This window comes from Diadema antillarum, unplaced genomic scaffold (assembly GCF_040938485.1).
Source record: "Diadema antillarum isolate AM-2024a unplaced genomic scaffold, OU_Dant_1.0 scf00000115, whole genome shotgun sequence".
NCBI classification, from domain to species: Eukaryota; Metazoa; Echinodermata; class Echinoidea; order Diadematoida; family Diadematidae; genus Diadema; species Diadema antillarum.
The window spans coordinates 2,369,070-2,395,620 of NW_027271004.1; the positions used below are offsets into that span (position 1 = coordinate 2,369,070).

Sequence of the window (26,551 nt, forward strand, 5' to 3'; positions counted from 1 at the left end):
TCCACCAGAATCATCATACTACCAGGTCATTTGACCACGCCCAAAAATTGTGCTCCTTTTTCTTCACTCCCTCTCTATCTTCTTGACAATGCGATACCAATCCTACTCCCTAATGCTCTCCCCACTCCAGAATCATCATGCTACTGGGTCATTTGACCACGCCCTAGAATTTTGTTCCTTGCTCTTCACTCCCTCTCTAACTTCTTGACAGTGTGATACTATCCAACTCCCTGATGCTCTCTCTTCTCCAGAATTATCATGCTACCAAGTCACTTGACCACGCCTTAAAATTTGCACCCCTCCCTCCCTCTCCTCTCTCTCTTCCAGGGATGCATCGGCACGGCAACACTCACTTATACTCTCTGTCTCCTTCATCACCATCTCGGTCAGGAAGTCGTGGGCCGTCCCGAGGCAGTGTAGGACCTTCATCAGCGAGGTCGCGACCTCCTCTTTGGTCTTCACACCGATGTCTTGCTCCAGCCGATGGCAGAGCGTCACTGAGTTTTCCTTCAAGTACTGCAGAGGAGGGTTGAAGAGTGGATGAAGCGGAAATTTAGACATAAATGTGATACTCTCATAGGTGGATGGGGGGGGGGAGGGGGAGAGGGGGGGGGGAGGCGAGGATGCCTAGATGACTGGTGGATAAGAAAGAATACATGAGATCAGAAGATGACAATGAAATGAAGTATAAAACAGGTGTCTGGCAGATGGTATGCTCAACACAGAAACAATCTGGGGTTGAATTTTTCTTCAACTTGACTAAGTTTTTGACTTGTGCAAGGGGCATATCTGAGCCTTCATAAGCTAAGTCAAATAGGCTTTTTCATTACTTCTACAACCCTGTCTTCAAGATCTGAAACATATGATAGGGAGATATGGGGGGTTGGGAGAGAAAGAAACATGTATATAGCCATGGTGGAAACAGTGAAGGTGAAACAAATAATAAAAGGAAAGTGAGAAAAGCAATGATGAGATAAAAAAAGAAAAGAAAAAGAAAATTAAGAGAGAAGGGCAAGAAAGGAAGACATAGAGAGAGAGAAGGGAACAGATATGAAAAGAAATACATAGACAGAGAGAGAGGGGGAGGAGAGAGAGGGAGAGAGAGAGAGAAGAGAGAGAGATAGAGAAGGAGAGATGAGAGATGTGAGCGTACAGTGGAGGAAGTGTATGTCTGCGCCTAAAGCCTGAATTCTTCCTGGGGAGTTCAGGGTGACACTGGAGAAGAAAGGAGGAAGCCCGGCTAAACTTCCATACAGGTCCAGGGTAAATCCTTAGACGCTCTCCCCACGGAATTTGATCATTCGATTGTACAGCCAAACACGTAGAACAATGCGCATGGGGGGAAGTGTGCTCATATCAAATTAAAGTCATGCTGTAAAACGCGCCAAGCCTTTCATAATATGACCTTATCGACTGACTTTTCAAAGTCTATAGGCCAAACACATATCCAGTGGTGTCCCCCCCCCCCCCCATAATAATAACAATAATAGCAGACAGACTGGATGTATTTTTCCAATTTGCCCCCAAAACAATTCCAGAGAGTAGGCTATCTCTTTGTTTAGAGTGGTATGATTTCACTCTTAGTGTACCCTCTTAGAGAGGAAATTACTGATATTTCAAGTGGAAATAATGCCTGTGGAGGGTTTATTCAAATTAACATCGATGCCGCACCATCATGGGAAACCATTTTCATATTCCTATATGTCATGGCTCGTAGGTTATGGCGAGTCCAACCTTTGTGATGCATTTGCCCATTCCTTCAAGGGGAAGAATACATTTTCCCCAGTCACACGTATTTGCGTATGTGTAGACATACAATGAGTGATTGGTTTTCACTACTTTCCTTACATTAATGAGCAGTACAATGCCAAGTCAAAACAGTTAATAATGATTTTATGAAGACTATGTCCCAGACAGCTTTTTCCAGACGATCTACCAGGTGGTAGTCCTGGTAATTTCTGTCCTGCAGTTTTAGCTCTGGTTATAACTGTCCTGGGGCCCGTTGCATAAAAGTTACTATTATGGTAACTTTGCCATCCAATGGTAACTACCATGGCAACAATACTCAACAGCCAATCAAAATCAAGAATTCCATGGAAGCTACCACTGGATGGCAAAGTTACCATAATAGTAACTTTTATGCAACGGGCCCCTGGAGGGAAAAGCTGTCACACTGACTATCTCAGTGGCAATTATTAATGGAGATAATTGTCCTGTGGTTAATAGTGCTCACTTCTAAATTAGTCAGGAGGTAATAGTTTTGGGGACAATTACTGTCACTAATGACTTGCTACTTCCTGGCAGGTCTGCCAGACTAGTCCGACACATTACAAATTATGTCATGGAAGGAAATTGGGTGAGATGAGACAGCTCATTGCTACAGTGTGCAGGGGGCAGCACTCCTCACCTGTGCTAACTCTGAGTACTGGCTGATAGGTAGAATGGTGACGTTTTGGTATCGAGCTTTGATCCGAACGGAAGGCGTGTCTCCCCTGAAGTTGATGGCACTGGAAATCGGGTACCTGGGTTTGTCGAGAAGAGGGGAGAGCGAGAAAGCGTGACATTAAAAAAAAGAAGAAGAGAGAACTCCAGTGGGAATTAACGAGGGGCACAAAGTGAATGAGGACACCGACAAATTAATAATATACCAATAATAAAATACATCAAAACAATACTGAGCTAAGTAAAGGTTTTCAGTGAATCACACACTCTTAGGGTTTGTTTTTTGCTAAGCATAATTGCTATGTATTGCACAGTTTCGGCATTCTTATAAACATTTTTTCTTTTTTAAAGGTAAAGATTGAAAGCCTCAACGTAACGTAGTGACAAATCTTATAAATGGGAAAAAAAAATGGACGACAGAGAAAGAAAGAATGAGAAAATTAAATGAAAACTTTGGCAGCTTGTAACAGCTGAGCAGAGAAAGCTACATGCACACTCAGTTATAGAGATATCAGCTCGAAACATTCATGTATACGACAGCCACAAGAATCTCATCAATGGTTGTTCACCAAGATTGCAAAACAGTCCTCGCTTCAATTGTGACGTGGGAAAAGTGTACTCGATTAACTGACGAGAAATGTAAAAAGGGGGGGGGGGGTGGGGGCATTGGAAAATAAAAGAAAATTACTCACCAACTCTCAACAGTTGTTTTACTGTTGACTTTGTTGACTGGGATTGCCACGACACCTGTGAAACAATCAAAAAGAAGATGAAACTGAAATCTACAAAATATATTCAATAACAATAAAATCCCTCATCCCTCTAAGACAATCTCCATACAATGACTATAAAGGCAATTACTTTCAATTATCACTCATATAACTCCATCGTGTTCTGCACTGTCTTTCTGAAACACCGCACCATTCACACACAAAAGCATCATCAAAACAAAGCAGGAAAACAAAGCAGGAACTGATTTTAAGACTGAATGCCACTCTAAGTCCCCGTGGGGTGAGATACGAATAAATTGTCACGCCAAACGAGAAGTTTCACTTTCTTTCCGCGACATTTTCCTCCCCAGCTTTCGCGAGACTCACCTATATAATTCTTGTCTCTCCTCTTCTTCTTCTCGATTTCCTTATATACATGTACATTGATGGCTTCCACCGGTGGCAAGCATCTGTACAAGGAAATGAAAACAAAAATGAAGATAGAAAAACTTAGTGAAGTTTTCATACTACTTTCAAATTTAAAGGAAATAAAAAAAAAAGAGAACCCTAAAAGGTACATTGCAGGGTGGTCCACGAGGGGTTTTAGCATGTCGCTGCAACATGCTAAAATTCTTGTGCAACATCCTAAGAAGCCAGCAACATGCTATGCAACATCCTCAAGAATTTGCAACAAGCTCAAAGTAAAAGTATTCAAAAATGTGCAAAACATGTGCATAACATAAGAAACATCAAACTACCAGGTACTTTAGATTTTTGTGTGCAAAACATGAGAGAGAACATTGAATGTAAGCAGCACAAAGAGAGATAAGCAGCAAAATATTGCGTACTATACTACTATGTACTCATCGTGTGCGCTCCGCGCATATTCAATTTCTGCAATATTCTCAGATTCTGAGCTTGCAACATGCTAAAATTTCAAGTTGTGGACCACCCTGCATTGTATGTTCCAATCAAAGGTCAAGTTGACTTGCAAGAGGAGAGTGTGGTTAACTCGTTGAGGACAGGCTGATTTTGCTACAACATGCATTTCCCCAGACACTTGCCCCGAGTATACTCGGGACTCATCCTCAATGGGTTAAACAAACAGAACAGACGAAGAGTGATTAAAATCACATGTTATGAGTTAAGAGGGTCATGAATTTTACAATTCCACGTTGCAGAAAACAGAAATATTGGTACTGATCATACTTATTTAATCAGATGACTCTAAGGTGACGACAACATCACTTCGCAACCATCAAATTGAGTCATACAAAAAGGCAAAGATTACAGAAACATATCGGGGTCAATGATTAAGCATCTACAAATAACCACAGAGACAAAATTATCAGTACTCAGTCATATCAATTTGAATCATTTGATTGCAAAATATGTTCCTTCTTTCTGTTAACAAGGAAACTGTCTGACAAGCAAGACATACAGTGTAAAGGTACCATATTCCCTCGGCCTAATTCCGTAACTAGATGAATTGAATATCTATTACATCAATGTTCTGTCCCACAAACCAACATTTATGTTAGCTCTTTCTGACATGCTAGTAGACGGTCTGTCTACATTACACATTTTTCTTGGGTAAGTTTGTGAGCTCTGTTCTCAGCCACATGATCCAGCGAAACAATGCGGATGCTTCAAACGAGAGAGCATTTCATCGTACTCAGCGATAACAGCTTAGCCACGATGAAAAACTATCAGCACTGACATGTCTCAAATAACAAGTATATCATGCAGCTCACGATTGGATATATTGCGAGTAGGGGGAAAAAGAAGAAAATCCTGTTTCATTGCATCAGCAATACAGAATTGTTGTTTGTGCTTGCCAGCACAAGCACAGCTACTGCAACCAAAAATGAATGTAAGTGTAAGTGCCTGAAATTTGCCCTACAGTAGAGAAACATTACACATAAATCAAACGGTGGTACACATGGTTTTTAGAATTTAGGAGGTAATCGCAAATTGTAACCGGGCTCAGATTTTGCAGCGTGGTAGCCTCAAGAATTCTCTGCCTGTCAGCAAAAACTTACGATACATTGCCTCTACAAAAATGGAGAGGCATTACGGCAACTGGGAGGAAAAACATCGTAATCTTCTTTGCCCTGCCAAAAAGACCCTCCTACATCAAAAGCCTGAGCCGAAAATCTGATCAGCAGCATGAAGTCTGAGGGAATAATCTCTCAACAATGCCAGATTTCCTCAGCTTGAGCTTCAAAAGAAAATACAAAATCTCCAAAAGGGCAGTGTAAACAGTCCAGCTCTACGGAACTTACAATTGAACGAACAAAACCGGTTGTCTGCTTCCGCAGGATCCAACTCTGTCTCAAGCAATTGAGCGAGAGATCCATAGTTTTAATCAGTGACTGGACACCAATTTGTCACTTGTTACAGCAATAACTCCGGCAGCAAAACAAGAGTACATATGTCATGCACGCAAAAAGCTTTCGAGACTCAGTCTCTCATCATGATCATGGTTAATATTACACAGTAGTGAAGATATCTTCACTTCTGCCTTACAACCTGTAGGACCTACATCTTCAGTCCTTATTTTTCAAATACCTCTATCTCGTGTCTCAGGACCTTTTTTTCATATGGTATTATTTCTACGGTACTTTGTGTGCTGCTGCATTAGAAACCAACATGTAAACAATGGCTGGTCAAAACACCAGAAACTGTACAATACTTTTAATCTTTAATCCATAGGCAAACATAATTTGGAATTATTCATTTTCCAGGCCTACTTTCTCTGGATAAACCCTAATCCCAATTCTACAGTTCCGCCACATCAACTCACCCCTTCTCCTTCCCATTCCCCCTCCCTCTAATCGATTATTACGAAGGATATGACTGTGATAATGAAAACGAGAAAAGAGGGCGGTAAATGTAAAAACTTTTACAAGTGACCTGAGAGTAACAAGGTCAGTATATACATGCTCTCCTCTCCGCTTTGCAATACTCTGAGGGTACCTAGTGAACATGCTGGTACAGCCGCCACCCTGGGCTGTTTTGGTCCCCTGGAAATGGGGAAGAGTATGGGAGGGGAGAATGAGAAGCTCTGGCAGAGGGCAGGAAGGGGGAGGGGTAAGGCTCTGATGGAGGGGGAAGAAGGTTAATGGTTATGGAATGACAGACTTTTACGGATATGTGTTTGAAGGGGGGATGACGGTAAGGAAAGGGAATGGTATTCAACACAACCACAAACTTTTGGGATATGTGGATTGGGGAGGAGGACATTTTCTGCCCCTCCCCCATTCCAATGCTTACCCTCTGCTTTATATATCGGATTGATCACCATACATACATATCTGACCCCAACTCCTCTCCTAGACATTGAGGCTTTTTTTTTTTTTACGTGCATGACCGTGTAACATGAGAATTCAAGTCAGCGGAAACATGCTACGAGCATGTCAGGTAATGTCTGCACGCACTCATACTTTTGTTTACGATGGGTTTTTTTTTATTTTCATAATCAGTGTTTGCAACTATCAAATGCCCTTACTTGTTGACACACAGTAACATGCTAGGGGTAGTCTATTATCAGGATTCAGTCATACTCTGTGTTTTGATATCTTGCAAATTGCATGGCAATTTGTAAGATATAGAATTCTTTTACATCTAAAGAAACTCTGATGATGTTTAGAGAGCTATGTCTCACAGAGTAAATCTTTGTCAAGTGAATTGGTTGTCTTATCTAAGACTAAGACTCAAGAACCAGGAAAGAAAAGGTAAACAGCTTGAATAGCAGACTACCGTAAATTCTCATCAACATTTAAACTGGAAAAGAGAGAATGCTATTCGAAGTGCCACCTCTAACGACTGATCCCCTCACACAATAATATTCATAAAAACTAAAGAAATACTATCCAGCTCTTTCCTACAAATATGAATGGTAAAATTGAGGAGAGAGACTCCTTCCTTGATCCAAGAATTCTACTTGTATCTGTATCACGGCAACCTTGTTCAGATCCCCCAGCAACTACCTCTAAGGTTGCATTCATAATGTTACCTTTCATTTTCTTTTCTTTCCTTTTTTTTCTCTCTCTCTTCTCTGAGCCAGCTTTGGCAAGCTGAGAAAGACCACAAGTGCTCTCAACATTCTCGGAAACAAAAAATCTTGGCAATCTTCCGAATCTTTAAAGGATCTCTGCAATCCAAATGTATGTTGACCTCTATTGATGCCTTTTGGTCTGTACACATGAACCACATCATCAAATACTTTGACATGAAAATATGTATCATATATCTTTTGACATTCTTCTATCTTTTTTTTTCTGCACCCTGTTAAGCCTCACCTCCAAAAAAATCCTCCAGATCATCTTTATTCATATTCCAGCTTTGACATCATTCTCCTGTAACAATTGAGCTAAACAATGGACACAGTTATATTATGTGCCTTACTAGCATCACACGTTCTTTTTTTCTTTAAGCGAATGTTTCTGACAATGTCTTGACATAGCAATGCTGGGAATATGGTATAAACCTTTTCACTCTGGACTGTTTCTCTTTCTTTGAAAAAAAAAAAATTAAAAACATTTTATGTACTAAAACCTAAAACAAATTTGGAAAATAATATTTTACATATCTTTTGATTGTGTGACCCACAACTTAATGAAATGGCATTCAAAGTTTTTGTGCCCTTTTAGCTAACTCCGAAAATTAGATTCCTTTCATAGGCTGCTATGTTGTTATGGTAGGCTAATTAGACCTTTCCTCAGAATAATCAAACTGGAAACTTCTTTATGATAACAGAGGGAACAAATCCTATATATTTCAAGCGAATTTATTTGGACCCCCAAAACATGTTTTTTCTTTTCTTTTCCTCAATATTCTGAGGTGTAATATCCTGGATTTCATACATGATATTGGACGACATTATTCTTGAACCACGTAACATTTGCTGACGTTCGCAAAAGGGATATACCACCTTTAAACTTGAGCAACAATATATTTGGCATACATTGTTGGAAAGAATGGCTGGCTGGGGATGGGGGGGGGGGGGGGGCTGGTGGCGGTGTTGGAAGGGAAATAATGTTTTAAAAGAGATGTTACCCCAAGAGAGTTTTGGATGCCTCCCCTGAACTGAACCCGCAGGAGATGAGTGACTAAGAGGGCGGAGCTGGGCGCCATAGCGATGCCTACTCATCCCTCCCTACCTGTCTCCAGCCAGACAGAACGACCTTCTGGCTCTGCACCCTCATTACCAGGTGACATCCTCACCCCCTGCCAAAAAATCCAGAGCAGCACCCCCTTGCCAAAGGAGATGATATGCCCCATGATGGAGTTTTGGGCTTCCTCTCAAAACCAATATTAAAGACATCCAGCAAGACAGGTAGTTGATTATGCAGGTTGATGTGATAGCAAAAAAGGGGGTGGAGTGGGGGGGGGGGGGGGAAGGGGGAGGAGGAGAAGGGGTGGGGTGGGGCGGGGAGAGAAGGAGAGGAAGAGCCTGGTTGGTTTTTTGACATGACAGTCACCATGGGCAAGCCACATTATTGGCGTTCATTTTGGTACAGCCATTCCTGCAAGATTGAGCCGTGACTGTGATTCAATCTTTGAAAGACTTCTTTTTTCTGTATCACTTTTTTCTAATTCACTCCTCTGACTCTCAATGGCTATATGATATATATATAAAAGAATCTTACACAGCTTACTTTTGCATTAGCGGCTGCATCCTGGGATTTGATATCAAATTTCCCAGAATCTCGCTCTCTGTAGTCACTCCATGTACGAACATCTCACTAAAATCTCAATCAATCAATCAATCAATCAATCAATCAATCAATCAATCAATCAATCAGTCAATCAATCAATCAATCAATCAATCAATCAATCAATCAATCAATCAATCAATCAATCAATCAATCAATCAATCAATCAATCAATCAATCAATCAATCAATCAATCAATCAATCAATCAATCAATCAATCAATCAATCAATCTATCTATCTATCTATCTATCTATCTATCTATCTATCTATCTATCCATCTAGGGCCTATAAGATTTCTACCTCCTCATACCCTTGCTCATCTCAACTACTCTCATACACTTCCTTAACATCAGTCTCCTAATGGGCATCTATTTCTCCAAGTATTTCCCTCTCTAACTCGCCCTGATTCTCTCTCACCTTTCTCTCCCTCTCTACCCCATCCCCACCACCCCCTTCGGGCCTTACCTTCTCATTTTCCTTCCCATCTTCAATCTCCCCTTGCTGACATGCCCAATGAGACGCTATTAGCAGACATAATTTTTCATCTGCCCGCCAATCCCGGTTGTCATGTGAATCCCAGTCAGCACATCATCAATCCCCCCCCCCCCACTCCCTGGAATAGAATAGAGCAGTGATGCACTAGTTCCACAGGTAAAGGTCGTAAGTTCTGCACCCATACAAGGTAGCCGTGTGCCCCCCTATCCCCTCCCCCCCCCCAAAAAAAAAAAAAAGAAAAAAAGACCAGGATCACTCTCATCTCAGGTGACCAGGAAGAAATTATACAGGGTCTCCTTCAATTATCATCATAATTACTCATCGAAGTATGCCTCAACTTAAGAGCAGTCAAACACCAATCATTGAACGTTTTGTGCATCTTCACGTCCGATGCACTACTAGTATTTACTTGATTTCATATTTGATCGGTTTCACGCATCTCCATTTGATTGAAGCACAAATGAGTGGATCATTGTCCCCTCTTTCTATTCTTTTTATTCTTTTTCATGCAGGAACTGATGACTGAAAGGTATGAATCTATCACGTTCGTCTTTTCGACAGGAATGGCTTCAATACCATCTCGTTGCCATGGAGACTGCAGAAGTGGTCATAGCGGCTGTGTTCACATATAGGGCCTACACGATAAGCATACAGAAAAAGAAAGATAGAAGTATAGATAGATGCATACATAGACAAACTGACAGATAGACATAAATAGATACATTTGTAGATAGATAGATAGATAGATAGATAGATAGATAGATAGATAGATAGGTAGAAAGACAGACAGAGAGATAGCTAGAGAAAACAATCCTGCAAACTGATTTCATTTTCTAGGAAAGGTTCTCCTGTGCTATTTGAACAATGTGAAATGCTAACCTAGTTTCATTTTCACTAGCCAGTAATCATTCTACATCATGGAAGCAGAAAGGCAGCTATATCTCAGAGCACTGGGTATGATACATTTTCCTGTTTTTTCTTTTTCTTTTTTTAGGAGGAGGAGGAGGACTTAGAGAATGCATTCAGAAATTTGTCTCCCTTCCATTGATGAGTTTGAAACAAAATGAGAATTCCATGAGATTGCCACAATCATCTTCAAGATCCACAACATCCACGAGAATCGACGGGCAAGAATATGAAGAGGTGTGAATCTTATCATCCAAGCTGCTGGCATGGTATATCATATTCTGCATCCCTTTCTTTTTTTTTTCAGAAATGCACCATCTGTAATCAGATTGATAGAATCTGCATGTGCGTCTCAAACTTCCAACATCGCATGCAATAACTCTAGCCCTCCTTCCATTACCCTGCACTGTGAAGCCTCGGGTTGCATGATGCAAACATTGGTGTGACATTACCATAAATGTCTGTAGAAAAGAAGTAAGAAAACAAACAAAAAATAAGGATTGTGGATACCCCCCCCCCCCCCCAAAAAAAAAAAAAACAAAAAAAAAACACCTGCATTCAACAAAGCGATAGGAGTGGGGGTGGGGGGCTTACCGGCAAATCATGACACAACCACTGCCAGCATGCTGCTCGACAAATAACATACCTCACTGGGAATCCGCATCTACTGCACCATTATGACATGGATCTACAAATGAAAACTGCCTTAATGAAGCCATTTCTATTTGGATAAGTGTCTTTGTCTCAGGCGGGACTAGCAGAGTGCTTCACAATTCACTCTATCTCATGTTTTTAAAGAATTATACGTAAAGAGGCAGACAAATTGTCAAAGGATGCAAATTCACGCTCTTTGGACTGGGAGTAATTATGCGGCTAACAAAGCCCTGCTACCGAGGCAATTAGGCATAAGAGGGGGGAAAGGCTTCCAGGCACGGAGACATAACCCTCCCTAGAGGGGTAGGAAATTGGTCCACTATCCGGGGAAGGGGGGCGTGGACCCGACTGTGGGGCGGATACCAGCCTCGCACAGCCAAAACTCATTAAACCGACCCGTAATCACTGCCACATTGTTTTGTCGCGAGAGCGCTTCACCGTGCTCATGTGTTCATCACCAACTATACTACCGCCATCCCATGGCCCGTACTGAGTTAAACTAATTTATGACTCTCGCGATTAGCCAAACCTGAATGAGAAAGACAAACAAACGAAAAATGGCAGGACGAAGACGGTAACTGGCCAAAGAAAGTATGCGCTGCTCAACACTCTTTGGGGTCATTTTCTCATCTCCTGCAATTATCTTCACGGGCTCGGAGTTAATCTTTCCTGCTTACTGTCTGACTAAAAATAGAAGAGAATGAGGAGGCCGAACTGGGCGCCCATTCTCACAGTCATCGCGTTGTGGTCAGCGTGACATTGGGAGTGCGTCTGTCTGTGAGTGAACACAGTATGCAGAAAGCCTGGTTTTGTCTTTGCTCCCTTCTCTTGGCTATATGTGACCCTGCACCTCAAAACAAACATAAAGTCGCCAGACATGAATTTTCAGTTAAGACCATATTCTGAAAGAGCAGACTTTAAGCTTTATAATGATGTATAACTCAAATCAAATGGACTCTCCTAACCTATCTAAATATTGGAAAGAAAGCACAAACTCAGGAAACGTGTGAACGGAGAAAAGAGGCTCTGAAGTACAGTGTCTATTCAAGTGCTTAATCTTTACCAAACCGTGCTGGCTGTGCGATGAATGGGACAAAAAACAGGAAGTAAACCACCAGAGTAACAACAATAAAGGAATTATCAGATTAAAGTGAAATTGAGCATGCCTCATTAACACATTCTGTCCATAATTAATGCCAACTTTCAAAGCAGTAGCACTGTCCTTTCAAAAGTTATTAGAGTTGAAAGTGAAGAGTGTGGACAAGGTTTTTCAGAAATGAAAAATGGATTCTAAAGACACACCAAATCACACTATTCTACCAAAAATGTTCGAGATAAACTGCTAAAAAAACACACTTTCCTGCCCGTTTTATGATACCAAATTTTAGCATATTGTAAAAGAAGACCCGCTCTTTCAGAAAATATGAAAAAGTCAAGTTCGGCTTGGTTGACCCATTTCACTTATTTTCAGTCCTCATGCAAAATCAGTGTGTGCGACTTTATGTTCGTTTTGAGGGGCACGGTCACATATATGTCTTTGTTTGATGTATTGTCTCTCCCGCGATCTTGTAATACTAGAAAAGATGTGAAAGGTAAAAGCCTTTTACCTTTTAAAGGCCATGTTTTGTTACACATGGCATCCCTAGAAAAAAAATACAGAAGTATGTTTTATAATCACATTTTTGGAAAAAAAATGATATCATGCAGAACTTAAAGCATTATGGCTAAGATAAGACCAAAATTTGATGAAGACAATATTTCTCATTTTATCTATTTCATACACAGACAATCATTTAACTACTGCTGCAAACTTAATTATGTGTTTGTACTTATAAAGGGCCACAATCTAGCTACTGTCTAATGCCTCTATACAACCGTTCTTAATAACATTGCACTTCAGGTTATAACTCAGTTGTAAGGCAATTATGGGATGGCAAAACTAGTTGTACAATAATTTTGTTAAGCTCCACAAATTATAGAGCAGGAGGAATGTCTTCAGTGGTCATGACAATATTTTCAGCTCTGCATGAGACTGATGCGTCACAAGTGACTGGCTTCTACCAAACGCAGCGTCCACCCAAACCTCCGACATCGGCGTCCATGTTTTGACAGGATATGTTTGTTTTAGTCGCTGCTGTGTCAAGCTGTGTGGACTCTGGGCTCACTTTTTGTGACACCGCTCAAAACAAACGGAAGCATGGGCCCCCACACGCACGCACGTGTGCTTCCCCTGTCCCATGTATTCATATCCACGTTTTCTTCTCTCTTTTTTTGACTGATTGGGCAAATTTGTTTCACTTGCTCACCCAATACAAACACACAAGTCAGGGTATTACTACATAGGCTACATCAAAGGAGTATCATATTATCATAATGCTAAAATGAACAACATCTAATATCTGTATTACTATTATTATTAGTCAGCACTCATCAAACACACATCCTTTTAAGCACTCCTTTACAGTCTCGTTTTCCTCCTTTTGAGCTTATTTTTGGTCTTTCAAGGTTGGACAATACTAATTCATCTTCATTCTATCTATTCTTTCTCTTGGTATCTTTTTTTAATATTCTATTTCTTATCTTCACATGATGATTCATGCTGCCACAACACAATTTGAGAACTCCGGGGAAAACACATTTAAAATAGTGCAGCGAACTCTGGAGTTATTGCTGCAATACTCAAAGAGGCAGCATGCTCACTATATCATATTGAAGTTCTTGCTGGGTAAATCCTACTTATGTAAAAATAGTATTTATTTCTGCACTCGATGAAGTGGTATATTTAAATTTTGAACGATATCTCTTTCCTCTCTGGCTCCAGCAACATGCTGTGCTCAAGAGGGAGGGGGTGGGGCAGTGTTAGTGTTGGTGTTAATGTCAGTGTTAGTGTTGGTGTGTGTGTATGCATGTTATGGTTGTAGATGTTGGTTGCCTTACAGTACAGTTTCGTTTCCCTTCCAGTAAGACCCTAGACAGCAGGCTGAAAGAATTTTAATCTAGATCAAGCGGTACTAGTATGTAGCACCTAATCATGTTAATCTTGATTGCATCAAACTAGGTACTTTAGATGCCCCATGAAAAATACTGGGCAGGGGAAAGAAAAAAAACAACAAAAAAACCCAACAAACCAAAACAACTCTCGTTAGCTCGTAGGAAACAATCAATTCCAAGTCGGCTTCCTCCCCAGCAAAGCATGGCTGACATTTGAGCCAGATCTTCGGCCGACTTATCCTGGTATCTTGATAGCTCTTTCCTCCCCGTCCTCCTTCCATATCCTTGCTTCTCACCCTCCCCTTCTCCCATCCCCAACTCCTACCCCTCACCCCCCCCCCCCCAAAAAAAAGGAGAAAATCCTAAAATCCAGACATATGATGCCAGCACTTGAACACTGGCATAAAAAAAAAGAAATCCTGGAGTCTCCCTAATTCTTCCTAGTCCCAAGTTCACCGCAGAGTTTGTCCTAAGCCATCTCTGTGGTTTCTCTCTCTCTCTCTCTCTCTTTTTTAAACATCGGAGCGACACATTTCATGAAACGTGTCAAGATTCTTTGGTGATGCCTAATCAGTTCCTCATCATAGCGGTGCATGATTCTTTCACCCCCCCCCCCCCAAGTTCGTGGGACCGAAATCTGGAAACACGCCTTCCTGGTTACAGGAATACCCACAATGGGCGAACAATGAGAGGATGTGTGTCGCACATCACACTAACAATAGGCGATGTCATTGCGGGGTCCCCGGCGCCCTCGTTGACAATGCTTTGGGATGCCGCAAACATAAATCAACCCATCGCCATTGCAGCCCGACAAGATGCATCCTGCGGTGAGTGCATCAAAACATTCCGTTCTTCATTATCCTGTCACAATGTACAAACACAATTAGATTTTGTTGTTGTTGATGTTGACAGGAGGATGTCTTTCGTAGTAAAAAAAAGAAGAAACAAAATCATAAAAATGATATTGACAGAATGCTTTGAATTCTCTCGACCAAACAAACCTTTATTCCAATGAAAATGATGACAGCAACCAACAGTTGGGTATTGTATTTGTGTGTGGGGGAGGGGAGGAAGAGGACTACGACCACAAAAGAAAAAACACAAACAACGAAGCTTGTGACAGTTGTGCAATATGCTACATGTTATTAACAAGGGAAGTACATCACCCACATAAAACCACAGTTTATTTGCTGTAAGCCCAGATCACTTCATGCCATGAAAAGGAAGTGCGAAATCATACTGAAACTAAAACTTCCAGCACATATGATGTATATTAAAGGAGAAATTGGAATGGGGAGAAAAACTAAGGAAGGAAGGAAAGGAAGGAAAAAAAAACTAAACAAAAACAAGACATGAAGTGCTTTCCTCTTTTTGAAATTACATAAGGCAAAAAAAAAAGAAGAACAAAAGAAAAAGAAGATATGAGAACAATCCAAATCGAATGTACTTGAAAGGCTTTGGCTCAATTAGTTTTTCCATCGTATCATACGACACATCAACAAAATGCATTGTTTATACCAAGCTTTGACAGAGAGTCACTATGCCGAACTCAACGCCAAATGCACCGAAATGGGTCGGCAACAAGAGGACAAATCAGGAAGCGGTTGCTAGCAACAACGGTACGACTGTGCACATATAAGTTGCAAAATCTGTGAAGGGGTGCAAATCTGCACAACCACATTTAATTCAAGGTGTCTACTACAAGAAGACACGGTAAGATTGCTACTGCTGCACGGGGAACGGTACGACTATCCGATACATGCTGATGTAGTTTGTCGGAAAGCCACAGCCCATGGGAAAACAAGAGGAAGGAGAAAAAGGAGGAGGAGCAGGAGGAGGAGATGAAGAAGAAGAAGAAGATTAAGAAGGAGACAAAGAAGAAAAAGATAAAAAGACCCTTTGCACCAGGGTAGGGGGAAGGATTAGACCAATTAAAACGAACAGCCTCAGCTGAATGTTGCGCGACATGAAACCCTTCCTCGATGTGGTGCTGACATCTGGACCCCGTCTGAGGATGCTACCCCCGGGGACGTGGGACACGAGACCCGACAGAAGGGACCTGGGCGGGTTCAACGAACATCCAGCGTATGTCTCGCCAGCTTTTAAATGGCGTCTTTACATGGAGCATATCTCATTTATAACATGCTCTGCGGGGGTCGTGAACACTATTGACCGGCTTGAAGTGATCATCTCGTCAAGCGAACGCGCATTTATTCCGAGACAACTCGAAGATGCCTCCGGGCAAGAAAGTAACATGAAATATGAGGACGGCTTCTCTTCCTCTCCTAGCGATCAGAGAACAATTTGGGCGGACATTGGCACTAACTTTTCTGACAGCACATGCCATTTACAAGTGATTCGTGAAGGGGGCTAGTAGCTTTTGTTATATACTATGCTGGATTGGAGTTACCTTTTGGGTGTGTCTCTGTAGTCTGGCTGCTGGTAGTGAAGTGAAGTATAAAGCATGCTGTCTTAACTGCAGGACTGTGGGTATATCACTGGCATTCCAATGTTCATTCAGGCCTGGGCATCTATTATTCAGTTATGCTGCACTGCCAGGCAGGGCTCCTATTCATTAGGGCACTGAGCTATCCTATTTACATAACACTCCTCCTTCATCAGATTGTTTGTTGATCATCCAAAATAAACAATCATTTCCCAACTAAAAGTAAGTGATTTGCATGCATAACTCAAAGATCCTCCTGGGAAAACATAACAAACAATGCATGCTCTCCTTTTCCTTTGCGATTATTTATAATCCAATCTATCCGGAGGCCGTCGATTCCGGACTGGGAATCTGCGAAGGCTTGGTGCCGATTCAGGTTCAGTCTGAGGTGCAGGTGGTTCCTCAGGTTGATTACATGGTGTATTGTCTTATCCTATTTACATAACAGCTTTAAAAAGAAAGAGATGTTCTTAAAGTTTCAACTTGCTGCATGATTGTATCCGAAGAAGCATTTAGCAAACATGACTGTTCAATATTACAATCAAGTTGATAACCCACATGAGGTTCATCTGCCACATGATACTGCACTCAACATTGGGAAGTGATACGACACTTGTACTCTGCTCAAGCTCTTGAAATCCTACTAGAGTATGGTCCATTATAATAGACACCTTCTTCAAATACTGTCAAAATGTGCACCTGTTTACACATGATACCTATTGTAGAACTAAGGTGCTTAAAAACAAATAAATATAAAAAGAAGAACAGAACATGAATAAGGACCAGAAATGAACAGAGTGAAAGGAATATTGCGGAATTAATGAACACTCGTGTAATCCCCCTCGTAACAAACGCTTGTCTCGATCCGAGCAAAGAATTACTGGCTACTGGATGAGAGGGTGACATTTGACAAGTGCCACGGTATTAAACTGCCGCGGTAACAAGAATAACTACCTGCCCCCCTTCCATCCTCGCAGCAGCGGCAAGACTTACTTGAAGGTGAACTGCTCCCCCCAGAAGACCATGTCTCCCCTCTGCTTGGGGGTCGTCCTGGCGTACAGACTCTCATCCAGGCAGATTTCGCAGAAGTACCTGCATTGATAAAAATACATTTGGACATAAAAAGTTAGAAGAACACATATGTACATCACATGTCTTGAAGAAAATACCATCCTCTAGGTATTATCATCTTTTCTGTCTCTCCCTCTCTTACATTCACATAAGTAAAGACATACACAGACATACCATATACTGTATACGCTATAATTTTCGCGTACATAAATTTTCGCGAATTGCCGCTGTCACACATTTTTGCGAGTGGTTAAATTTGCGATTGGGGGACCAGAGAAATGAAGTGGCAAAGAAAGTGTGAATTTTCAACTTACTAGCAAATAAGAATGATACTAGTTATACACTGCATGAAAAAAAACTTAAAAACCAAACTCTGCGAACTAGTAAGTTAGAATTCAACATTTTTTGAAGTGGTTAAGTCCATCGCGCTAGATTTCTGACGAGTGGTCCCCTTGCGATATATAATGGATTAGCTCTCTACAGTATTCGTAAGTAGACATGGACGTGCGTAAACAAGCTTAGCCAGTATGGTCTGTTCGGTAAGCCGTGACATGGTATACTAGTACTGAAATGTTCGTATCATCAAGGCAAGGGATTCATTTTGGAAGGTAATATTTTCGCGTGTTGTTAATTTCGCGAATAGCTTCCGACTCGCGAAATTCTCGAAAATAAAACCCACGCGAAATATATAGCGTATACAGTATGCATATAAATGTGGTATAAACTACCATGGATACATCAAATATTGTTCTCACTTGTTCAGCAACTGACAGAAAGGGAAAATGATGAGGAGTCTTTGGTGTAAGAGTATGCCTAAGAACAATTTGGGGTAGTAATGCTGTCAGGACACAGAAAAACCAACATGCTGCAAAAAGTGGAACGTCATGTACATCACTCAACGAAAAGAGAATATATTCTTTACAAATATACATACAGGCACACTGGCTAACATTCATATACATTGCACTTTGATACTTGAGGACAAAAAGTTAACTTTAATCAGAGTCAAATATAGAGTACACGATGACCTCTCAGACATTTATTGTCCTAAATTAATGATTTAAATTGCTAAATTCAAATCTCTCCTTGTCTTGACAATTTATAACTAATAGGCCTTGTTTGTTTTTTCTCTGAATACCAACTGGACCTCTCGTGTTTTTGATTCTGCTGGAATCACAGTGTATGCACCGAGGAGCGTTGGAGCGTGTTTGTCTGGAATGGAGCGAGCTAAAAATACCGCTTTGAAAAACCGATTATACGTGCCGGAGAGAAGGTTACCGGTAAGCCTGCACTGGCGTCTTAATAGCATCCAGTATGTGCTGCACTCCCTACTTCTGCCGCTGGTCACTTTTTTTTTTCTCCCGTAGAGTTGAATGGCCTCTTTTCTCCCATTCCCCCTCCCATCCTATACTACAAAACAAAGAGTATTATATGCAACATGCATATTAGACTAATTAGTATTCTACATTCTGTGAAAACTTTTCCAAATTCAATTAAACTATCATATCGTCAGCTGAGAACCAGAAGAACTAGAAGGGCTTTATCACACTTTTTTTTTTTTTTTTTTGGGGGGGGGGGTATTGAGTTATACGTATCATCAGGGAGGTGAGAAGATTCTCACCTCCCTGGTATCATGTTGTACAGCTCAATCTCCTTCACATTATGTGTCAATTTTAAATCATGTTCATTTTTGGTAACATGTTCAAAATAAAAAACCACAAGTACACGACGCTATCCTATATTTAGAAAAATGCTAACAAATCTACACACTTTTCATTTAAATAAACTTTCTATTTCATTGATTGAAAATTGATTTTTTGTCTTTTTTATTTACGTTCAAATCTTAGAACACAATAGTGCCCTTCTGTTTCTCAGCTGATGATGTACATATTAGTTGTCATACAATAGTGGGAGCAAAGTGCACATGACAGACACATATTAATTAAAAAGAAAAAACACAAGATTACATATAATGGGGGTGGCTGGCTGTAATCTTTGATGTCAATGAATGGGTTTGGATCAAACATAAATGACAAAAAAAACAACAACCCAACAACATGCAAATGGGAATGTAGAGATAAAGTATAAGTATTAGAAAACTACAATAGGAATATACTGGGACTACTCGCTCTAGATGTGAGCTGACAAACTGCACATTAAATGATCATTTTTGTCTTCACATTCACAACAGATCACGAGTAAAGACGTACAGCACTGGAATGCACATTTCTCTGTTTATATCACAACATCAAATTCCCTCTAGTAATTGATAATTTGTAATGACAGGAATTCATAAGTAGTATGACATTTCATATCAATGTTTACCAAAATACAGACTAGCATATTATGTTTAAGGCTATTAAGACTAATGCACAGAATGTTGAGAAATTTCATGCATGAAATGCAGTCAAGAACAAAATCCTAAATGGAAATTCATTCTTCAGGCATAAATGTAGATTATTTGACCTGTGTGGAACTTAGAATAAAAACATCTCCAGAATAAAGTTTGCCCGTAGAATGCTGTGTCAACAATGAAGGATTAATATTGTCTTGAGCAATGTTTACTCTGCGTGAAATGCAAACATCGGAACAGACTGTGCACAGAAATCGATTTTTCCCCTCCAAAGTCTACACTGGCACACGCATCAGTTCCTATCGATAAACACAGAAATTTTGGAAAGCTAACATGTTCATTATCGACACTTTGCAGACTTCTCGCAGATGCTAGCTTCCCCTTGCTCGACGCCGCACTTTGCACCCTCATTCCAGTCTCATTTACAACTGTCGCGTTGTTTTATGCGGTTGAGGACAAATGCTTTTGATCGACTACTCCAGGGGCAATGCGGGGAATGTCGACAATGCATGGCATGAGTCATCGCAGAGGCCGATATATGTACGGGGCACGAGAATCAGCTAGCTGCATGTACACACATTTCCAACGCACACACCTACGCAAGATGACTGGACCACAGTTACGTCACCGAGCAGGAAACCTTTTCAATTCTTTGGCAACATCATTTCTTTCTATTCATTTCTTCTCTCTCATTTTTTCTTTGTGAGAGTCTAAACCACATTTGGCAAAAGGTCTAGAGTTTGGATTTGTCACCTTTACACTACAAAGAAGAGCAAACACGAATTTAAACTGTGTCCACATTTGATTAAGGATGTGTGTAACATTACATCATTTCAGTACAAACAAAGATGATCGAAATAGCAAATACGTGATGAACAGCCGTGTAATGCAATTAAGGACAGGCATTTAATCTAGCCACATGATTCATGATAGTTTGTTCTAATATCAGTTGTTATTTGTGTATTTTAGCATCACTTTCAACCATTTAGACCATCTATTAAAATAGATGAAATGTGTCATGTCTGGGCATCCAACAATATGATATTATGATAGCACATCAAGTCATTTTTCATTTTAAACCACTTCCACTATAGGGATGGGTAGAAAACCATTACAATACATGTCTCACACAAACGACTTCTTGTTCAGGAAAAAAAATTGCAACTATGAATCATTCCTATAAGATTTGCAATTTATTTCTATCATTTCATGACAAGACTGGTCTTCCAATATAAAGTTCAACTTTACAGTTTTTTACTTTGCTTGAACCATCATGAAGAATGCCCATCCCCTCCCCCCACCAAAAACAAAACAGAACAAAAACAACAACATCAAAACCAAAGTGTTGTATAACCCTAGACTGGTATTTGAGAATTTCATGCTAGATTATTTATCAACACGAGCATTAAAGACATATAAATATACATAAAAATGGAAGGAAACTGGTGTGTCAAAGCTACACACAACCACATACACTTAGAAACAGCACATGACATTGTACATGCACAGAAAAATGCATGGGGAAACACTAAGAACACAGAGCTACATATACACGTTCGTATCAGGTGGTTACAGTTAATATGGTATCCAACTGGGATAGACGCACAAATACAAAATGGTTTACATTAGATATTCAACTTGACCGCTTACTATTCATAGAAGAAGAGCAGGTAGGTATAGATACTCATGTCTTATTCATCTAAATTTTAGTCAAATTTATACACAGAGTATCTAGAATTACAGTACCACCAAACTAAGTAACACTGAGTAACATCCACATATCTTGAGCTGAAAGCCAGAAGGGCTCTATCACGTTCTAGGATTTGAGTGTAAATAACAACGAAACAATCAATTTTCATGAAATTAAGATTTATTTAATCAAAAGTAGGTAGATTTATAAGCACGGTTGCAAATATAGGGTAAAATACCCCCCCCCCCCATGTGGCTTTAGATTTTTAACATTTTACTTAATAATGTGAAATCGACAGGAGATTGAATCCTACAACATGATATCAATAACTCAATACCCCCAAAACTGTAATAAAGCCCTTCTGCTTCTAAGCTGATGATATCATCCCTAGGGTAACAGACGTCATATCTAAAAAAAAGGTCATGAATTTTAAGCATTCAGGAGAGCAAAATAAATAAATAAATAACTAACTAACTAACTAACTGAATAAATAAATAAATAGAGAAAAATTAAATAAATAAATAAATAAATAAATAAATACATAAATAAAAAAAATAAACTTTAACACTTTTTCTTTTTGCAAAACAACATCAATTTTGATGCCAAAAAATGTAGAAACTTTATTTTGTATGAAGTTAAGAATTGGAAGGTTTGAAATTCCAAATAGTATTTTTGACATTCAAAATTGAGTTAGAACTTTTTTTTTCAATATATCATGTAAATTGAGATAAGAGGTCTTGTCACCCAAGGGATGATATGTACCTATAGCTCTTCATATCAATATGCATATGTCCCATGAAAACAATAGATTAATGTGAAGATTCTGCCCATTTAGGTGCTCAAACATCGTATTAATGAAGCTTTATTATTCCATCATTAAGTAACAAATTCAAGGCTTTTTTCCCTTCATATATCTATGCTAAGGTGAATCTATCTGAGATCTCTTTCTTTGAAAATCATGTTAAAATGAATATCCTTCAATGTTGACATACTACAGAGTTCTAAAACTACAGAGATTGACAAGGTATACGGGATATGGGAGTGAGAGTAGAAATATTGAATAGATTTCAGTGAACTGAGCTGCACATTAGAAATGAAAGGCACAATAATAGATAAATATATATCAAACTTTATAAGATTCTACACATATAGATGGATTGATATGATAAAAATCAATTAGGTGCACGCTAGACGATATCTCACTGACAGTAATTGCTGGAGTTACTATCACTGGTGACCCAACACGTTGCCCTGATAAAGTCACTCACATTAAACACCCCCCAAAATGCAGAACAAGATAATTTGGCTAAGCAGCAAATTTGATTTGTGTTTGAAAATCAAAACTTAAATATCTCCAAAGTGGACAGTCTTACAGAACATTCCAAAAATTAGACATTATAATTATATCAAGATTTATGAGGCCTGTTGCCATAATGTTTTAAATCAACACATTTGGGTGTTTAAATGCCTCATATTTTGCACTCTAAAATTCAGAGCCCATATTCTCAAGACAGCCACTGTCTTGTATGCAAGTTGTCTTGCTGTCCTAGTGGTGGTATTTGACAATACAGTGCGATGGAAAAAATCATATTCAAAGCACTGGAAAGCTTCAAATATGGAGAATTTGAAAACAAATGGGTCAGGAAATCTAATATATTTCAGTTCATATTTCATATTTCCTATATCACAGGTTGTTATCATATATTATCTTCTTTTTTTTTGTATTTCTTTAAGCTTATGTAATATATTATATTTGGTGACTTTATCAAGGTTTAGTGGTGGTGGGTCATATACATGTGACTAATATACTTACTCTCTTCCTTCCCAACTGTTTACATGAGTTTGAGATAACGGGAATAGAATGAAACTCGTTTTTAATTGATTCTGCAAGCACTTTTATAGCAATCATACACAATTATTGTCTGCCTGCTCCGATAGACATCATGATGGATATATAGTTGACAGGCTGGATAGGAAACATCTGATTTAATCTTGATAGATACTGCCTTTTTCAAATCAGTCAAGAACCACAAGAGACATAATTCTGTAGCAGTAATCAATACTCTTCTCTTTGGCCAGTGTTTCTACTTTATTTCTCAAAAGCACAAACCAATATGATACAATATCATGTTATAATGCATAACTAACTCAAAGGTAAAGCTACCAACTTTCAAGAGATCCTACCATCAACTATCATCAATGATCATCTATTAAAAAAAATCTTTGTATTCTTGATAAAAAATTGCAAATGGGTCAGTTAAACTCTCGCTTTTCTTTCTTTTGCTTTCTCTCTCTTTTTTTTTTTTTTTTTTTTTTTTTTTTGCTGCTGGTATCAAAGACATTAGATGCATTACATTAATAACCATATAAAGTTTAACGTACACTGTACATATAATCCCAAGAAACGAAAGGTGCAGGTAAGATTTTATCTCCTGAAGGTCATCACCAAGGCAGTACAAGTATCTATGATATAGCCAGGCAGGTCTACATTATCACAAATATTCTTCAATAGAGAGCAGGTCTCCAAGTATTGAACAATGATTGTACACAAGCATACCAAACGGGTATAGATCCATAACAACTGAAAGCTTATTATGATTTCAATCAATCAATGCATTGTTACGAAGCACCAACTCTATCTTGACTGGATTTAATAGCCATCTTATGTCTATTTTGGGAGTTTACATTGGTTTTGGAGGTGCATGAGTATTATTCCAAGACTTGTTTTCATAACTTGTATAAATTTCTGATCTACAGAAAATAGACTTTTACACTTGTTACAGCATAATCAGCTTGTCCTGAACTACTTACTCAAGTTTCAACTCAGGGTCAATGTCTTGATACATCAAATCAAAACTTCCACCAATTGCAACAAATGATAGATGTGCATTTTGCTTCGAATTACTATAATATAATCGTTGAGACTGACAAATTCAACATCTCATTTTGGAATAAGAGAGGGGAGGGGCAGGGAGAAGATAAAAATGGGACAGAAAGGGAAAAGGAGGGGGAGAGGAAGGGGTAATATGGGATATGGGAAAGAAGAGAAAGTTTGTGTATCGACTCACTTTTTCTTTTGAGGGATGTGCTTTGCCTCCACGACCCAGATGTTGAGAGAGGAATCGGTCCGTTTCCTGGAATCCTTGTCTGGATAGTGGGCACTCAGGATGCTGCATTGTCATGGAAACAGTGATGAGAGGGAAAAAATAGATGGGGTGAGTAAAATATCATCTAAACAAAATACCATACCCACTTAGAAATACCAATCAACACAAGCAGAATGATTGGTCCCTTTAAGGCTGTTATTTTTTTTGCGGGGGACAAGGCATCATCTATTCTCCTGTAACTATGGCAACCACACAAATGCATTATTATCAGGATCTATACTCATGGATCTGCCCAGTCTTTTGTTTTTCTTTTTATTTAATCTTCTTTCACTACCTATCTGGGGACCTACATGTACATGTCTAACATTTGGCAGTAGTCCACTATTGTGTCTTGTGCTGATTTTTACACAGGTAACAGTCCTCATGAGAGACATTCACAACTTCGCTCTAGCACCTACACAGTGCGCAGAACATAGCAAACGAGGAATTTTGCGCAAATATTGTCAGGGTCATGTGACCAATACAGCTATTTTGGGGGATTCCTCCAGGGATGTGGTGCCACAAAGTGACTTACTGACATTTAAAAACTATCCAAACTTTATGAAAACTTGGCCTATCTAGCTGAAATATCATCTCGTCTGTTGCTGCCATGTTGTCATTCTTATTCACGCCAACTATATACCTGCCAACATTTCAAGATGAAATATCTTACTCGTGGATTGCAAAAATCTTATTTTATATGCAAACTGAAGTTAAAAATCTTACTTTCAGTCAAATCTTCAGAAAATACACATGAAAGGTATATCTAAATATTTTTATAAAATCTTATTTCTCTGACAGAAAATCTGATTTTGCTATTTTTAATGTAAAAAAATCTTACTGAATCTGATAAAATCTTATTAGTTGGCAAGTATGCAACTATTCCTATGTAGCGAATCCTTCTCTGGGTCCCTAACATGTCCTTAAATTGTATGTTTTTTTTTTTCCCCTACAGAAATTTGTTGATGGTTCACAGATAAAGGCTACAATTTAACCAGAATTACATTTCTCATCTAGTGCTACAAAATATTACGCACTGACATAAAATACTGACCCAGGCTGGACGAACGGACATCGCATCGGCCAAAATTGTTTCAGTACAGGCCTACATGTACATTCGTATCCCTTTGAAAGCAATATATTCACTCAAAAACGACAACAACAAACAAAGCAAATCACTTTTCCTTTCATTTTAAAGGGACAGTGTGACAGATCTCATTTGAAGGCAGCATTATCAAATAAACTGTGTTTTCACTCCAGCATCTACCTCCTGCCTTCATCCATTCTATACCATCTCTTCCTCTCCCTCTCTTTCTCCATCCAGACCCCGAATTCCGACAAGGCCGAAACAATCAGGTACCCAATCAAGCTATCACACGCAAGCCCCCAGTGTGGAGGGGGGGGGGGGGGAGAAAGAAATAGGACAGTTACAAGTTCATCTGTGAGACAGTTCCAACCCCTTGGTAGAGACCACTCCAATAAAAAAAGAAGAAAAAAGGCTCAATCCAAACAAGTAAAAAGACCAGGAAAATTTACACAAGGACAACTTCACAATTCCAACCTCCTTTTGTCAGAAAAAGAAGAAGAGAGAAGCTGTTAAAGCGCAAGAAGCTAAATAAGATTTTGTTTCATGCTTCCAAGCACAAAGGCAGCATTTCACATTTCTTACACTTACAGTTCCTGAAAAGAGGCATCAACGGAGGTGGCACATGCACCTTAACCCGTTGAGGACGAGTCCCGAGTATACTCGGGCTGGGGTCTATGGGAAATGCACGTTGTAACACGATCAGTCCGTCCTCAACGGGTTAATATCATTTCCAGATGCAGTCAAATCTAAACTATCATGGTATTTGACGCAATGCTAATTAGTTGGCACCATTCTAACAGCGATAGATACACTGGTAATTCACTCTGTACCATTCTCAT

The 26,551-nt window shown here is 39.5% G+C and overlaps 1 protein-coding gene across 1 annotated transcript in view; it reads right to left on the bottom strand.

Annotated features, from left to right (window-relative positions):
• LOC139719836 (uncharacterized) overlaps window positions 1–26,551 on the bottom strand; it is a 341,386-nt gene that overhangs the window by 27,864 nt on the left and 286,971 nt on the right. The window contains exons 7-12 of the mRNA XM_071631222.1: window positions 24,548–24,649; window positions 17,359–17,457; window positions 3,540–3,622; window positions 3,135–3,189; window positions 2,408–2,522; window positions 354–516 (exon numbers count right to left, since the gene is read on the bottom strand). Of these exons, the coding sequence (XP_071487323.1) occupies window positions 354–516; window positions 2,408–2,522; window positions 3,135–3,189; window positions 3,540–3,622; window positions 17,359–17,457; window positions 24,548–24,649 (617 nt within the window). The remainder of the gene's footprint in view (window positions 1–353; window positions 517–2,407; window positions 2,523–3,134; window positions 3,190–3,539; window positions 3,623–17,358; window positions 17,458–24,547; window positions 24,650–26,551) is intronic.